The 18,301-nt window shown below is 40.8% G+C and overlaps 1 protein-coding gene across 1 annotated transcript in view; it reads left to right on the top strand.

Annotated features, from left to right (window-relative positions):
* The window catches only part of APBB1IP (amyloid beta precursor protein binding family B member 1 interacting protein), a 103,794-nt gene extending 93,497 nt beyond the window's left edge, over positions 1-10,297 (top strand). Inside the window, exons 12-14 of the mRNA XM_028114137.2 lie at positions 389-512; positions 6,857-6,960; positions 9,455-10,297. Of these exons, the coding sequence (XP_027969938.2) occupies positions 389-512; positions 6,857-6,960; positions 9,455-9,964 (738 nt within the window). The 3' untranslated portion in view covers positions 9,965-10,297. The remainder of the gene's footprint in view (positions 1-388; positions 513-6,856; positions 6,961-9,454) is intronic.
* The last annotated feature ends 8,004 nt before the right edge of the window (positions 10,298-18,301 follow it).

The following is an 18,301-nucleotide window of genomic DNA, read 5'->3' as shown; positions in this document are numbered from 1 at the left end:
AATCAAGGGTTTACTCTCCCATGAGACTTCTCAGATCTTTATTTAGTCGTGGAAAGCTTTGCATATGTAGTATTGAGAAACACAACACATAACCTGTGGTAGATTTACATGAAGACCTACGGTGATCAGAAGTGGGTGGCAAAAGCCCTCCTCTAACATCTGGGTAAAAGCATTAACTGACTCTGCTAATCTGGAAAATTACTTAACACATGAAAACAATCTATGGATTTTTTTATTGAAATACACTAAAAAAAACAACTCAGGAAAGAAGTAAAAAGAGTAGCTATAAAGTACTTTTTCCCCTCAATATATATATATATATTGCAGTTGGGTGCAGGATTTGGGATAAATGGATTTCTTTCTTGCTTCTTTTGTGTTCTCTCCCCAGTATGGAAAGACTCTCTATGATAACTATCAGCGGGCTATGGCGAGGGCCGGGCTCGCCTCCCGGTGGACAAACCTGGGCACTGTGAGCACGGGACCACCAGCGCCGCCCGCCCCACCTGCTACAGGTACTGTGCAAAGAAGAAACCCTGACATTTGCTCAAAGCTTAGAGCTCATGTTCAAACATAGCCAACACATTTTATAAATGTTGGCTCAAGATCTCCACCCCCACCTGTATCTGTTTCTTTATAAGTGATTCTTAGCAAAGCTTCAACCACTTTTCTCATGACATGCTTGTTGATGAGATGGTAACCACCGTTGTAGGGTGAGCTAGTAGAATACTGTGTCTCATCAGAGTAGAAAGGTGATATTTGTCCTAAGCTCCGTTAGCACCCAGCAGACAGCCCACGAAAAGGACGAGATCATTCCCCAGTGTTTTGCCTCATGGTATCATGGCCAGAGCCTTGTACCCAATCCTGGACATCACATTCTTTGGTAACATAACAGCTTCTTGTTTGTATTTTGAGGAGGACAGAATTTTGAGAGACGAAGTGTGTGCAAGGCATCATTTTACATAGACTATTTCTGGTTCTTACACCAACCCTTCAAAGTATAGATTATTACCCGCACTCCACAGTTGAAGAAATTCTGAAGCTGGGTTAAGTGAGTGTCTAGTGTCTTCTCTGTGGCTGAGCTGTAATTCAAACACCTTGTCTTTATGATAAATAATGGTTGAAAGAACTGGGACCATTTACAGCAGGAAAGTTCTGGTCATTGTCCTTCAGTGCTAGAGAATGGTCATATCAAAGGCCAGTATATGTATTCTTTGCTGCTCAAAGGGTAAAAGCAGCTTGAAAGTGTAGAAGGTGCAATACGTCAGATTTGACCCAACACCTAAAGATATTTTCACTGTATGTGTCCAGATTGGCTGCTCTGTGTAGAGTGAGTTTCTGGAAGTGTTTATGCTGAGTAAAACTGTTTTCTGCAGAGCACTTACCACGATTTGTAATTATTTTATGTATCCATGAACGTGTTTGGTGCCTGTTTTCTCCACTGGACTCTAAGTCTCCAAAGGACAAAAGACCATTTCACCAGGTTGCACATTGTGTTCCCAGGGTTTACAAGCCTGGCATATAGTAAATATTTATTGAGTTACTAAATAAAGGGTTGCTGGGGTTGGTTGGGAGTTGGGTTTCCTAATTCTATCAGTCTTCAGCTTGGGAGTGAAACACCACTTGGAGTTCTCGGCTGTCAAGTTTCCCCTTCCCAAGATGGGGTCACTCTTTGGGATGAGGCATCCTGAGACCATCTGGGGCATCTCTCCCAGGAGCACCAGCCTCTATTCCAGTAAAGGCTCCTGGGCTATTTCTGAGGCAGATCCTGTGGCCTCAGGTCTTACTCACTGAGGGTGAGCCCATAAGGCTCTAAGTCCTTTGAGTCGAGGGAACGCTAAGATGCCTTTGCTTTCCAGACAACCAAAGAATTTTTTCTTCTGAGCACTTTTCTCTGAAATTGGGATCACTGACTTTAGCAAATAGCTCTGTTTCTTACCAAGTAATGGTTCTAGTTATTTTTCACAAGCATTGGCATATCAGCCATTTCCCAGAATGAAGCAGCTAGTGTATTGTATACTGACAGTCATCCTGTCACCCAAACAGTTTTCTTGGCCTGGTTCTGGCTGAGTGAGGCATCCGTCAGGAAGTTTGGGTTTTGTGGTCAGCAGCCAGGAAGAGCCATATCCAGTCAGGTGCTCGGGGGATCATCTTTGGCATCAGCTCTATTTGTTCAGATCATTCAGATCACAGACCGTCTCTGTGGTTCAAAAAGAAATATATCTGAAACACTACATCAAAAACTAATGTAATGTATGGTGATTAACATAACATAATAAAATTAAATTTAAGAAATTAAAAAAATAAATATATCTGGTCTTTGGCCTCAATTCCTGACAAAGCTGCAAGAGCCCAAGGAATTTCCTGAGCCATCGTGTCTTTGTTATGCTAATGAGGTGACTCCTGGTGGAACCCCTGGTAGCTTTAGGATGGGGGCTGCTCACCAAAAAGACCAAGCAAGTGATTCCACCACAGAGCTCTGGACATCACCCACAACTGGGCCCTTAATACTGCTTATTTATCTTACTCTGGTTCTCTAGACTAGCGGTTCTCAGCTGAGGGTGACCTTGCCCCCTAGGGAAGATTTGGCAATGTTTAGAAACAATTTTGGTAATCACACCTTGGGGGAAATGCTTATGATATCTAATGGGTAGAGGCTAAGGATGCTGCCTGTCCTAAAATGCATAGGACAGCCCCCCACACAACAAAAAATTTTCTAGTCCCAGATGCCAGTAATTTTGAGAAAACCTGTTCCTATCAATGTAATTCCTAGTTTCTCTCATTGTCTCAGATGTTCTTCACTCTCCTCAGACTTCCAATCCCCAAATCCTTCACTCTCAGCAGAGAAAACGGAACCATCAAATGGGAACTCCTTTGACTTCCCACCACCAAACCCAACAACTTCCCTGCATCTGTACCCGTCCTAGCCTGCGTCCATTATGTCACTTTCTAACAAGGGCCAGTCCTTCCATGCATGCTCTGGTCCCCTATTCCAACACCAGCAGATCTTCTGCAGTATCACTCTGATGCCTACCACTGGAATTAGCTCAGACCCCACAGGCCAAGGGCAGCAGTCCCAGCAAGGCTGCCTTTCTCCCAATGCCAGCCACATTTCTGACCTACTGGCTACAATTTTAGGGGTTCCCATTACCCCTTCAGCTTCAACAGTTCACTAGAATGACTCACAGAACTCAGGAAAGTGCTATCCTTATTATTATAATGTTATTATAAAGGACCAGCCTTTATAATAAATAAAGATATAATAACAAATAAAGAGACACACACAGGGCAAGGTCTGGGAGGGTCCTGGCTGCAGAGCTTCTTTGTCCTCTCATCGACCATGATTGATTTCAGTGCCCTCCCCAGAAGTTGGGTTAGCTCAAAGCCCCCAACCCTCTAATCACCTGTTAGAGTTTCTGATAGCCAACCCGCATCCCAAGCCATCTTGTTAGCATAAACTCAGATGTGATGCTAGGGGTTCATTGAATAGCAAAGACATTCCAATCACTTTGGAAATACCAAGGGTTTTAGAAGTTCTGTGCCAGGAATTCAGGACAAAGATTAGACAGATGCTTTATTATACCTCTTCTGCTCTACTGGGTCTTTCTCATTAACACTGCTCCCTTCTTCAAGCAAGTAAGTTTTAAAACCCTCCTATGGGGCGCCTGGGTGGCTCAGATGGTTAAGCGTCTGCCTTCAGCTCAGGTCATGATCCCAGGGTCCTGGAATCGAGCCCCGCATCAGGCTCCCTCTGCCTCTCTCTCTCTGTCTCTCATGAATAAATAAACAAAATCTTTAAAAAAAAATAAAATGAAATAAAAATAAAACCCCCCATGACTCTACATCTCCCTCCAGCTACTGTCCCCCCAGCCCCCGCCACAACCAAACTAGGTGGCAAGGACTGCCAGTGATTTTCTAGCCTTACATTTTTCACACAGCTATAAATATTACTATAAGTAGAATGCCCCATCTCTGAAAAACAGAGCCCGATCTCTGGGAGGGCTCTGTTTTGTGCCCATTCCTATTGATCTCACTGTGCCCATGAGGTTGCTGCCCTCTGACTTGCCAGGTCAAGTGGGAGGATTGGCCTTTCACAAACCATGTGAGTTAAGAATGAGGGACATGGGGTTTGGACCGATTTTCAGAATGCACTTGAGTCCTGTAAAGCATCCGGGGCTCATATATGTTTAATCAACTTCCAACCCCTAATTCCTCTAAGAACTCCAAGAGAGACAGTGGGAAAGACTATATTGCTACTTGACAGCAAGGACTGTTAATACAGTGAACCCAGACAACCTAGATCCCAAGTCAGTGGCACCTACAGAATATATGGGTTATGTGGGTACCCATGGGTTGTCCCAGATGGGGCAGAGAGCCCATAGAAAAGACTGGATTTCCTGGTACATGGGAAGACAGCAGCTTGGAGCATTTGGGATATTATTATTATTCGTTTGTTCTCACAGACACATTAAAGACCAGGACATCCTAGTTAACATAAAAACACACACTGTGTTGGTGAGAAATCAGCCCAGGTATGTGTTTGGGCAAAAGAAGCAAAAAGAAAATACATTAGTGCCCTTTAAAGGAATTTCCCCCGACGGTCTTCAGGATTCCCCTTCAGTTTCTGTTCACTTTGTACAAAGGTGTTTGTATATAAAGAAAGGATTTGAATATGAATAAGAAAGTCTTAAGTATAAACATCCTAAGGCTTTAAGATGTTTAGACCTATTGCTTCCTGACCTCCAGAACAAAGCTATGGCTAATTAGAGACGTTTAATGAGCTTTAGAGCTAGAGAAATGCACATTTACAGGGCACATCACGGGCGTGCGGAGAGCACTGCTTGGGCGTGCTGAGGAGGGCAAGCGAAGGTCTGCTCAGAACAACGAGGTGGCTGTCCTTGCTGAATAGGAACATGGATTTTATAATGAAAAACTGGCAGTAGAGAACGTGGTTCTAGCCTGTTCTAATATTTCAACTGCATAAATGGACACAAATATCTTTTTTTATTCTGAAGTCATTTCAAACACGCAGAAAAGTTGCAGGAATAGTACAAAGAACCCTTTCCCCACATCACCAATATTGAGTATTTGTCATACTTGCCTTATCATTTCTATCTCCCAACTCCCGCTTCTCCATATGTTATCCACAGACGTGTTTTTTCCAAACCACTTGAGAGTAGACGGACTATCTCATACCCCTTTCCCCTCCAGTCTTCCCTTTGTGGTTCCTAAAATCAAGGCTATTCTCTTACTAACCGTAGTACAGTTATCAGATCTAGGGAATTTCGTATTAATATTATCTAAGCCACAGCCTATGTTCCGGTTTTGCCAGCCATCTCAGCAGTGCCTTCCATAGCAGCATGTTTTCCTGGCTCAGGCTCCACCCAGGATCGTGTATGGCATTTACTTACCATGTCTCCTTAGTTCCCCTTCATCTGGAACATTCCCCCAGCCTTTTTCAGTCAGGACATTAACAGCTTTTTAAGAATAAGGGCGATTTATTTTATAGAACACCCCTCAATTTGAATGTGTCTGATGTTTCCTTATGATTCATTTCAGATAGTGCATTTCTGGCGGGAATCCTGCGTGAGGGCTTCATGTCCTTCTCAGGGTATCACGATGGGAGGCATACGATGTCTGTTTGCCCCTCATTGGAAACGTTCCTTTTGACCACTTGGCTAATGTGTTGTCCGATTTCTCTCCTGTACAGATTTTTCATCTGGTATTTAATAATTTGTAGAGAGATACTCTGAGGCCCTGTTAACATCCTATCCCATCAAACTCTCGCTTCTTCCCAATCTCAAGTTCTTAACAGCCTTCTCTGAGTTGTTATGTAGATGAATGGAAACTTTTGGAAAAATATTTGAAGAAGCAAGCAAACGGTAATTTCACAAGCATTTGACAGAATAGCTGGCACTGAGCGTAGCTAAAGCAATCTCTGAGTTCACTCAATGAGAAGACCTCTTGTCATCATCATGGGCTGGGTGGCACTGGAGAAATGGCTTTCATGTGTGGAGAGATGGCCAGCCTTTCCAGGATGTTCTCTAAGGAACCAGAGAGATCCACAGACATCTGAAGAAATCTGTCAGATTCCCTCAAAACTGTGAAACCTCAGTTAGTCTCACTTTTGCGACAAAGGGTAAATTAAAAGGCAGGAAAATAAAATAAGGATTTATCAGAACTTTCTGGAAGCAAATCCATTCCAGGTTATCTCCGGAGTCTGCACATTTTGCTCAGTCCCCTCTGTCTACTATTGTTGTGCCCATAGTACATTTTGTTGAGAATAATGCTCAAAAGTTGTTCCTGTACACAGCATAGTATGAAACTAGAAACAGACATTTCAGAAAAATCTTCAACAACAGGAATTTTTTAAACAGTTTTTTCAAAGTTTATTCTCCAGTTATCAAAAGGCTTTTGAGCTCAGTCAGTTAAGTGTCAGACTTTTGATTTTGGCTCAGGTCATGATCTCAGGGTTGTTGAGATCCAGCCCCGTGTAGGGCTCCATGCTGGGTGTGGATCCTGCTTAAGATTCTCTCTCTGCCCCCACTCTCCCTCTCTAAAAATAAATAAATAAATAATTTTTTTTCTTTAAAGGTTTTTGAAAACAGAATATGCTATTCTCTAGGCCCCTAGTTAATTCAGGTGTTGTAGCCTATATAAAGCATTCACTTTCCTGAACCTTTGCTGAATCTCATGAAATACTGCCATAGAACCTCAGATTTTCTGTTAAGGTCTGTGTACCTGTGACTCCTTGTCTTTTGCTTTGGAAATATATAAACTACTTTATGTTTTTAGATGAACTTGCAAGAATGTTGAATATGCCTTACCCACTCTTCTTGTCTCCCCCCACCCCCCTCAGGACTTAAAACAGGCACCACCCAGGCCAATGGTCAGATTCCCCAGGCCGCACATTCTGTTAGCGCTGTTCTCGAAGAAGCCCAGAGGCATGCAGAAACAACTAAGGTAAGGCCAGAGAGTAAGTAACTGACATTCTCAGCCTGTCTCCAGTAAGCCCATATTCTAAACCATTAGCGGTGTCCGATAACTGCTCTCCTAAAAAGAGAAAATCTAGTTCCAACAACTAAGAAGTCACTATAATTTCATTTAGATAGTTGCCTTTTTGTTAATCTTAAAGTTATACCGGCTAGAATGGAAAGTTAAAGCCAACTGTTACCACATTGCTCCAGGAAAATGGAAGAATTTTTTTTTAATGCTGATGCTTGGTAAATATTTTTAATTTAGCTACATTGATTTTGGCTGAAGGGATTTTCTTGCTGAAGGGCAAGTGGTTTTAGCACTCTGAAAGTGGACCCTGAGTGTTAAGCCCTTGGGATTTTTACTTATCTTTTTCTGAATAAACAGAACAGTTAGTCAGAAGCCCCATATTAAATGCTAACTAAGCCCCAAAACCAGATAAGAAGACTACTAAAAGGGTTTTAGTAGAAAATGTGCATTTTATATTTTTCTGTTAATGATCAACATACATCCTCAGGGTGATGGAAAAGAAAACACATTTTAAAAGAATAGCCAAATTGATATAACATTCTCTATAACTTTTTTTCAGTAGAGATTAGCGAAGATTTATTTAATCTGAAAATTGTAGCTGAAAGTTGTAATCTAGTTACTAGTCTAATTGGTAACATCTCAACTGGCTATTCTGTTGAGTATTTTTCACGTGTGATTCAAACAGCCTTGAATAATTGTACCTTCCATTATTTTTCATTTCATTCGCCCCCTCTCATTTTGTCCATCAGCCAGTGGTGGGAGCAATTAAATCTTGTATTTATTGAAATTGTTATAATTTCTGAAAACCGTTGTAGACCATTAAAAGTTGTGTTTCTCTAATATTCTTATGAGCTTCTCAAGTCCGACATCAGGCACTGCACCTTCAGCTCTTACTATTTCTATGGTTCCTGTAAAGCCAACTGAAGAGAAACACTTGAAAATGCTGAAAGCAACAAAAGGATCCCAGAATAGAAACCACTTTGCTTTGTGTGAACATCAATTCCCAAAATGCTTGTTGAGAATTGTTTTTAAGTGCATCACTAGTCAACTAGCTTATCATGACAAGCAAATAAACCAAATAAAATAGAAACTCAATCATAATGCACTTGGTAGAAAAAAAATAACTTCTAAATTTAATCGTCAGTGGTAAGAGGTGGCTTAAGCAAAAGAAAAAAAATGAAGGCCTGATAAACTGTAAATTGCAATAAAAATTATCACAAAAACAGAGGGATTCAGCTAAGCTGCCTGAAATTCCTGGGAAGTTGCATTATATAAATGTTAAGTTACTATTATCACCTATTCCACTGTCGGCAGAAGGAGGACTGTGTCTCTTTAGCCTTTGGCCAAGTCTGATGTTCTGGTTTCCTCCAGCAGTAGCATGGGCAGCATGATTTTACTCCACAGAACTGAGCCACATATTTAGCTCACTTGGTGTCATCAAAACCTTGAGGCCTAGATAATAACAAAGCCTATGATGCTCATTTTATCCCTGATTAGCCAGCCGACTTTCACTCAGTTAAGAAACGGTAAATCTAAGACTGTGGACCAGGTGTGTGGATTCTCAGTCCACCCACCACCTCCCTTGAAGTTGTCATGCCAGAGGGAGAAAAGCCTGTAATTGGCTTCTCCCTGGTAGCCCACAGTCCTGGGAAAAGGCATCTTTGTTCTTCCCATGCCAGCAATCACTGATGCAAGAGAAAGCAGAACAGTTCTTTGCTAGGAGAGTTATTCTTTGTGCCCAGATTTGTACAAAGCTTACCGGTAGCCTAGAGAGAACTCTGTTTTATTTTTCCCTTCCATCTTCCTTGTACTAATCAAAGGAGGACATCTAAGCCAGGAGTTTTGGGGAAGGTTTGGGGAAGCTTCTTAATCACCTCTCGGCCACTGGAGGTGTGACACAGAAGCAAAATAATTTTATAGACGCCTGCTCCTGACAACTGAGCTTCACAACCAGCTCAACTCAGACCAAGAAAAATGTTATGGCTGCATATGCTGAGAACCGCCCCCCCCCCGGGGGGGGGGGGCGGTGAGGGGCTTGTCTTGGGAACCAAGGCATGAATGGGAATGCCAGGAGAGCCATTTTGCTTCCATTTTGAGTTTCCTTAAGCTGAGCTTAGGGTAGGTAAGGACTGAAGTAACCCCATAACTAGCTCAGCTCTGTATCACTAAAGCTCTTTCGATGACTTGGTCGTTGGGAAGAGGTACATCTATAATCTAAATATAATAAACACCTCGTGTTCCATTTACTGAAGAAGACATGGTAGATTAGCGTTAAATAATGTTATCGGTAATACTGTTAAGGGCCATTTGGAGTCATTCTCCTGACGCATAGAGGAGCTAGCTCGCGAACCACCTGTAGTCTCAGGGCCTGAGGAATGGAGGCTCCCCCGCCCCTCGGGAGGCAGACCTCACCTTTCAATGGAAATGTCACGCTGTGCTTGCTCTGTTGAAGGACAAGAAGCCAGCCCTTGGTAACCACGAGCCAGGAGCGCCCAGGGCGCACCAGCTTCCCAAGTCCAGCCTGCCACCGCCCCCTCCCTTGCGGCGGTCTTCAGACATCTGCGGCAGCCCGAAGACAGCCCCCAGGGCCAAGGGCCCGGGCGGCGGCTTCCCGGCCCCGCCCGACGACTCTCTGCCGCCCCCCCCGCCACCGCCGCCCCTGGAGGACGACCAGCTCCCTCCGCCGCCCCCCGATTTTAACGACGCTCCCCCAGACTTCGTGCCTCCCCCACCGCCGTCGTTCGCAGGGGATGCGGGCTCTCCGTTGCCGCCCCCTCCCCCGCCCCCACCTGCACCTGCCCCCGAGGTCGCGAAGCCGCCCCCCGTTGGCGTCAAAAGACCTCCAGTCCCCCCAAAGAGGAAAGAGAACCCAGCACCGCCCGGCGGGGGAGGCAGCGGAGAGCAAGATTTCATGTCCGATCTAATGAAAGCTTTGCAAAAGAAAAGAGGCAACATATCCTAAGGGAAACGCATCAGTATCTTCTTGTGATGGGCATAATCACTTCTCACCTCAAGTGCATTTTTACTACTTTATTTCCGTGACATCTTGTTCATTTTCAATAAAATATTGACCCATTCAGACAAGAAATGATGTAAAATGTCTCACCGTAGCTCAAATACATTCATAACCATTAACCTAACACAGAGGTTAGAGTCTCTGCTAAATGTACATACCTGTTTCCACTTCTGTGAATGCATCTTCCCTTCCAAGTTAAAAAACTAAACTGTTTTTTATGTTTGTTTATTTTATGTTCAAAAGCATCAAATTAATAAAAGTTAAATTTTTTGTCTTGGAGATGGTACTTCTAAAAATGTCAGTGTATATAAATCTATTGTGATATTGACGCCATGTTATAATATACTTGACCTTTTAAAATAGCTTTCAAAGTCCTGGGCCTTCTAAAGTGTTGTTGATCTTGGAGATATTTTCCATCTCCACCCCCATGACCTTCAGAATTTTCTGAAAAATCAAAAGAGAAAAAAGGAAAAAACAGGAGAGGCAAAGTGAATTCAGTTTGAGACTCATGGCTTGATTGATGGGGGTCCTGGACATACAGTTTTGGTTTTGGTTTTCCAAAGGTCAAGTAACATAGTAATGAAGAAAAGACATATGTAGAGTTTGGGGATTCTCTGTTATTACACTGCTATAAGTACCCTATAAATTAAAATTTAGAGACAGGAAAAGGCAGTCGTTTATATTCTTTAACCTGAAATGTTTTCTCTCAGATAAATTTGATGCTCAATTTTAATAGCCAGTTTATCTTGAGTTCCTGTTATCCTATCTCACTTCTCTTTCAAACTAACTTCTGGGAATCCTTTTAGATTTTCTGAGCTTTATTTCCACGGTTCTGTTTTATTTTTCTTTTTAATTGCAAAACACCTCAAAATCTTTTTTTTTTTTTTGAAGTATAATTAACACACAATGTTACATTAGTTTCAGGGGTACAACGTAGTGATTCGAGAACTCTGTATGTAACTGCTATGCTTACCACAAGGTACAACATCATTGACTATATTCCTTATGCGGCGCCTTTTATTCCTGTGACTTATCCATTCCATAGCCAGAAGCCTGTGTCTCCCCCTCCCCTTCACCCATTGTGCCCATCCCCCCACCCACACCCCTCCTCTGGCAACCATCAGTTTGTTCTCTGTATTTAAGGGTCTGTCTCTGCTTTTTTTGTTTATTGATTTTTTTTAGATTTCACGTATGAGTGAAATCTTACGGGATTTATCTTTCTCTGACTTATTTCACGTGGCATAATATCCTCTAGGTCTATTCATGTTGCTGCAAATGGCAAGATTTTATTCTTTTTTATGGCTAATACTCCTTTGTGTATATATAGCACCTCTTCTTTATCCATTCATCTATCGGTGGCCACTTAGTTTACTTCCGTATCTTGGCTATTGTAAATAATGCCGCAATAAACGTAGGGGTGCACCTATCTTTTAGAATTAGTATCTTCGTTTTCTTTGGATAAGTAACCAGTAGAGGTATCACTGCATCATACGGTGTTTCTGTTTTAGTTTGAGGAACCCCCATCCTGTTTTCCACAGTGGCTGCACCAGTTTCCCTTCCTACCAACAGTGCACAAGGGCTCCTTTTTCTCCACATCTCAAAATCTTCTTAAAACAGGTAGAAAATAAATAATAACGCCTATGTTACTTTCTACTTAAGAAAGATGATTAATTTTTTTTTCAAATTAAACAGGTTTATTGGAAATATGCATTATAATCTTCAGGGAAGATTACATGCAGCATTTTACAAATGTATTTGACAGCGAAGCTTTCTGCAAATAAACACATTAACACCATCTAAGTGAAGATGATTAATCTTATGTTTTAATATTTGGGGGGAAGTAAGCTCTAAATTGACATTTAAAACAAAAAAGCAAATTCAGATGTTAAAGCCAAAATATTTAGTAATTAAAACTAATGAAGTGCTCTACACTTTTCCTAAGCATGTTCCTAAAATAGGATAGAAGATAAATGCTTTACATTAAATGTCTCCTCATGCACAGTAACCCTTTCCTGTTTGTTTTTGTTTTATGATGATCTTTGATGTCAGATGCAGTAAAAACACGACTTTTCTGAGACCTAGGGAAAGCCTGATCATTATGCAGATCTCTGGGACAATACAAGAAAGGTGTTAATGGCTGAATTTTCTTAGGAACTGATTTGGAGATGGAGAGCTCACAGAGGAAATGTAGAACAGAATGTCTGTGGCCACACAGAATTGTCCAGGTTGCTTCAACCTGACGTAGGTTAATGAACCAAGCCTGTGAGGTTCAGGACAAAAAGTTGTTCATTAGAATTACCTGGATCTTACTTGCCTTGTTCAAAATGACCACCTAGTTTGCAGATGAGGAAATGCATTAGTACTTGAGAAGAATAATTTAGAATTGAGTGCCTCTGCCATCAAAAAAATAATAACCCTTTGCTGACTGGATTTCAGAGTATAAAAACCTTGACGGCACTTCCCAGCCATGTCTAGAGCAGGAAGCAAACGCGTTCTCCATCCCACAGCCACAGAATCGCCAAGATGAAGGGACCCTGGAAACGACCCACTACATTAATTAGGATCATGACTCTACGTGACAAAGACCCTGGAGCAATCTTAAGCTAAGAGTAGGACTTAATTACACAATTCCGAGGAGCAGAATGCCAGTACCCGAGGCTACACGTACCCCTAGACTCCTGCGCAGCACCTAGAACTGGTGCCTGGGAAGTCATAGTTTTCCCCTCTCGTCTCTGCTCCTGTCCATATGCTTGCCTCTTTGTCCCTCTCTTTGCAAACATCGTTATTCTCTTCGTGTTGGCACTCCGCCTTTCGGTTCCTATGGTGGAAGACAGTCTCACTTTCCAACTGCTAAATTTCTCTTTGCATCTGTCTAGAGGCCAGGATGGACTGGCAGTCTACCTTTTAGCCCCACCTGGGAGAATTCTCTAAAAGAGAACCTCATTGGCCTGAGTGAATAAAGGGTCATTGCTCAGCCAAATCACTGGTAGCCAGAACATAACACGGGAGGTACTGGGACCTATCACTGAATCAAGAAGGCTCAGAGAGGAGAATGAAGGCACTGAAGAGGGCAGAGGGAGAGAGCTGTGGTTGTTACGGGCTTCACAGAAGACCCCAAAATTGTCACTTCAAACATATTCCTAACCTAACAGAGAGAAGTCGGGCCTGAGAGTGTGCTTAGCCGAGATCTCACAGAGCTGGGTTACAGTCCCAGTTTCGGAACTCCCATCCATACCATACCTTTCCTCTACAAGGGAAAAAATATATAAAAATTCAAACATTAAAATGTTTGTTTTAACATTTGATAATATGAATTCTAGGAAAGCTCCTGAAGAGAATTAACTGATTTTGTGGTCAAAGTGTTGATAGTTTTAGTGAACCAAAGGGTTGACTACATTGTGTGTCTCTATTCTTTGTTTGCCTGTGTGGTGGGCCCACTTTGATCTCTGTTATACGAGTATCCAAGAAAGGTCTTTTCAGTCAGGAATCTTAGAAATTGGGGCTGCTTTTGCCTCATCTTGGGGCAGAAGTTTGCTTTCAGTAGGCCCAGGCACCAAATCAGGAGCTCTGTGTGATTTTCACTCAAGTGGAACAGAATCTCTAGTGTCTAGCAGAAAAGTCTTCACAAACACTACTTATACATGAGTCTACTTAGGTCAGCCTTGAAAATACACCAAAATCTGTTCCCTTTTCATGAAAAGCTTAGCCACAAATTTGGATGTGAGGGAAGTACCATCTTTGGGGTGGAGCCATAGAGGAAGGAACTGTGGGATTAAGACAGTAATCCTGTATCATAATTTATAATAACTACAGAATTTCGTGTATAATGTTGCCAACAGGACAAAGACCCAGGTAATAGGATAACTACGAAGCAAAACAAAACACAGGGTTTGATCAAGTTTACAAGAAACAAGATTTAACATGCCAGGAGACAGACTCTCCTGCTTTCAGTGGGTCTCAGAAGGAAATGAACATTTAAGCTTCTACTGTGTGTTTTACATATTTTATTTAGTCATGGAAACAATGGCTGGTATGATACTGAAATTATCAAACTCAGTGATAACTGAGCCTTTGAAATTTGAGATTTTTTTATGACTTGATATATATATGGTCAGTTTTTATAAATGACCCACATGTGTTTAGGTACAATGTACTGTAAATGTTGCTTAGAATAGCCTTGCTAAGCATGTGGCTCAAGGCTTCCACAGCCTAATATGTAGTCGGCTTGCTCCATCAACTGCTTGGAAGAATGTGTTAAAATCCCCTTTGATGAAGGTGGATTTTTCAATAGCTTCTAATTGTTCTGGTAAATTCCGCCTTACATATTCTGACACTTAATATTAAGTATAAACAAAATTTATTTGTATATTTTCCTGGCAAATTGAATGGTAGACCGCTGTGTACTACTTTTTGCTTGTTATATTATTACAACTATACCATCTCTTTTTGTTTTTTTGCCTGAAAAATCTTTCTATCCATTTATTGTCAAACTTTTTATATCATGATATTTTAGGTTTGCCACTTGTAGATGGCATAGAAGTGGATTTTGTTGTGTTTATATCTAGTCCAGCTACCATTGTCTTTTAACTGGCAAATTTATTCTTTTAACTCTTACTGTGATGATTATATGTATTTTTTTATGTCTTATTTTGTACTGTTTTTAATATCTTATTTTGTACTTTCTAGTATCTGTTTTTTTCTGGGGCTTTTTTCTTTCTATCTTTTCATGTAACTAAGGATTTTTCCCTTCCTCCATTTTGAATCTTATTGGAAAGTTATACACTGTGTTTTTATTCTTTCAATGGCTACCTATAAGTGACAACATCATACTTAAGAAGGTCTAAAGTTAAACAACTTTAACCAGGACAATACAAGACTTGAGAACACTTTAATTCCAGTCACACACACACACACACACACACACACACACACACACACACACTATATAGTCCAGTGTTTGAGTTCTGTTTCAGGTTTTTTTTTTCCCCTAGAATGTCTTTATTACACACTCATTCTTGAAAGATGGTATCACTGTATATAAAATTCTGGATTGGCTGTAGGTAAACTTTAGTAAATACCAAAGAACAGTGAGTTCTTTGAGAAAGTTGTCCCCCTATCTTCTAGCTTCCACTGATGCTGTTGAGAAGTTGGCTGTCAAATTATCATTTCATTTTGGTCATCTTTTTGTTCCCCTTCTGAAGGTGATTTTAAGACTTCTCATTATTGGGGTCCAAGTGTGGGTTTCTTTTTATTTGAATACTTGGGAATCTGGATAGGATACAGAATTCTAGTTTGGTGGGGTTTTTTTTCTCAACACTTTAATATTTCACTCCATTCTCTTCTTGCTTGCATGGTTTCTGTGAAGTCAAATGTAATTCTTATCTTTTTTCTTCCTCCATTTATAAGATGTTTTATTCTTCTGGCAACTTCTGGGATTTCTTATTTATCTTTGATTTTCTAGATTTTGAATATGATATGCTTAAATAGTGGTGGTGTTTGGGGGTGTTTATCCTACCTGGTATTCTCTGAGCTCCCTGGATCTGTGGTTTGGTGTCTGGCATTAATTTGGGAAAATTCTCAGTCATTACTTCTCTTCCTTTCTTCCTAGTATGTGTATAATATACCTTTTGTAGTTGTCCCATAGTTCTTGGATATTCTGTTTTGTTTTGTTTTCAGTCTTTTTTTCTCTTTGCTTTTCAGTTTTAGAAGTTTCTATTAACATATCGTCAAGCTCAGAGATTTTTTTCTTAAGCTGTGTCTAGTCTACTAATGACACCATCAAAGGCACCTTCATTTATGTAAGAATGGTTTTGATCCCTAGCATTTTTTTATTCTTTCTTAGATTTTCCATCTCTCTGCTTACATTATCCATCTATTTTTGCATGTTGTCTACTTTTTCAATTAGAGCCCTTGCATATTAACCATGGTTATTTCTAAATACTGGTCTGAGAATTCCAACATTCCTGCCATATCTGACTGTGTCTCTGATGCTTGCTTTGTCTTTTCAAACTGCTTTTTGCCTTTTAGTATGGCTTGTGATTTCTTTGTGAAAGCTGGACATGATGTGTTGGGTAAAAGGCATTGTGGTTAATATGCCTTTAGTAATATGATAGTAAGGTATGGGGAAGGGGAAGTGTTCTATAGTCCTATGATTAGGTCTCAGTCTTTTAGTTAGCCTGTGACACTGGGCACTGGTCTGTGCACTTCCCAAGTGCTTCTCAGTTTTTTTCCCTCTTAGGTGGGACAAGATGGCTACAGAGGGTTAGAGCCAAGTATTTCCCTTCCCCCACACGGAAGGCTAGAGGAGGCTGGATTTTTTTTTTTTTTAAGATTTTATTTATTTATTAGAGAGAGAGAATGAGAGATAGAGAGCACGAGAGGGAAGAGGGTCAGAGGGAGAAGCAGACTCCCCGCCGAGCAGGGAGCCCGATGTGGGACTCGATCCCGGGGCTCCAGGATCATGACCTGAGCCGAAGGCAGTCGCTTAACCAACTGAGCCACCCAGGCACCTGAGGAGGCTGGATTTGGTATTTTACTTTCCCCTGGCCAGTTAAGCTGTGATAAAATCTCACTAGGTTAGGCTTTGGTAAAATATTTTTTCCTGCAGGCAGTTCTTGTTAAGAAGACTGGAATGCTCTGGCGTATTTCAAAATGAGCTGCTTTCCCTCTTTCTCTGCTGGAAACATGAGGGCATTTTTCTTAGATCGTCACTGTGAGAACCTGGTATAACTCCTGGAAATAAAACTCTCAAAAGTGTGGGAATGTCACCTGAATGGATCTCCTTGGAGCTCCTAACTCTCAGACTTGTAACACATCTCTCTTAAAAATTCACAAACTAAAACAGATCGAAAATAAGTAAGAATGAGTAGCACAATTGAAAAACTTGATCCAATAAAATACATAGTATTTACATTAACTTAGAGAATATACATTCTTATCAAATATGCATGAAACAATTATACTTTTCTATGTATTAGGACACACAGTAAAAAAATCAAACTCCCCCAGATTGGTATAATGTATGTCATAGTCTCTGGCCACAAAGTGAAATAAAACAAATAACTACAAAAGAATAGCCAAAACAAAAAAGCCAACCCACTTGGAAAGTTAAAGCAACTTCTATAGAACTCTTAGATTAAAAATAAAATCAATATGAAAAATGCAGATTAATGGGGCGCCTGGGTGGCTCAGTGGTTGGGCATCTGTCTTCAGCTCAGGTCATGATCCTGGGGTCCTGGGACTGAGCTTCACATCAGGCTCCCTGCTCAGTGGGGAGTCTGCTTCTCCCTCTCCCTCTGACCCTCCCTCCAGCTCATGCTCTTGCTCTCTCTCTCAAATGAATAAATTTTTTAAAATGCAGATTACTTAGAAACTAATAACAATGAGAATAGCCAAAGCAGTACTCACTAGAAATTTTATAGTCTTCATTTCATGTATTAGAAAATAAGATTAAACATGAATGAACTAAGAGTATACTAAACCAGGAAAGTCAAAAGAATAAAAAAAAAACCTAAAGAAATTAGAAAGATTTCACTTATAAAGAGAAAAATAAAAATTAAACAGAAGACTAAAAAAAAGGCAAACAGATTACCTGAAAAGGCCAATATAAAAGACTAAGGTTTAGCAAATGTAATCAAGGATAAAAGATCAAGAACATATATTAAGAAACTTAGAAACAAGTACAGGGACAAAGTTACAGATATGGAAGAAATTAAATATTAAAAGACAATAAATAGCACATATAATATGTGTCAACAAAATTAAGCATCTTGATGAATTAGATTAATTTTTTAAGAAACGTATGAATTACCAAATTGGATGCAAGAGGATACAGAAAACCTGTAGTCTCATAATCACAGGAAGATATGAAAAGAGTTTTCATTTACCTACTATCTCATTTCCCTTTCTTCTTAATTAACAGAAGATCTAGGTGGAATGACAACATACTTGGCTAAAAAGAGTTTCCTAGACTTGCTTTGCAGCCATAAATGGTCATGTGACCCAGTCCTTGCCAGTGAAATCCAAAAATAGAAATGAGATGTAAGTAAAAGACTGTTGGCGATTTCTAGGAAGGATTTTTGTTTCCCTGTTACAGGCATCCTCCCTTCTTCCCCATTCCCTTCCTCCATCCTGACTGGACTGAGGATCAAAGCTTGGAGGTCATCAGTTATTTACTGACCATGAGGCAACAAGCAGAGGACCAATTCAGTGCCATAAGGAGATGGGGGAATGGAAAGTCTTGGGCCCTTCAGGGCATTGCTGAGCTGTTGCACCAGCCCTAGA

This window comes from Eumetopias jubatus, unplaced genomic scaffold, assembly GCF_037043125.1.
Source record: "Eumetopias jubatus isolate StellerSeaLion01/CBP00866 unplaced genomic scaffold, mEumJub1_p1.0 scaffold_8, whole genome shotgun sequence".
Lineage (NCBI taxonomy): Eukaryota > Metazoa > Chordata > Mammalia > Carnivora > Otariidae > Eumetopias > Eumetopias jubatus.
The sequence above is the reverse complement of the archived record's forward strand: the minus strand, read 5'-3'. Positions and strand labels throughout refer to the sequence as shown.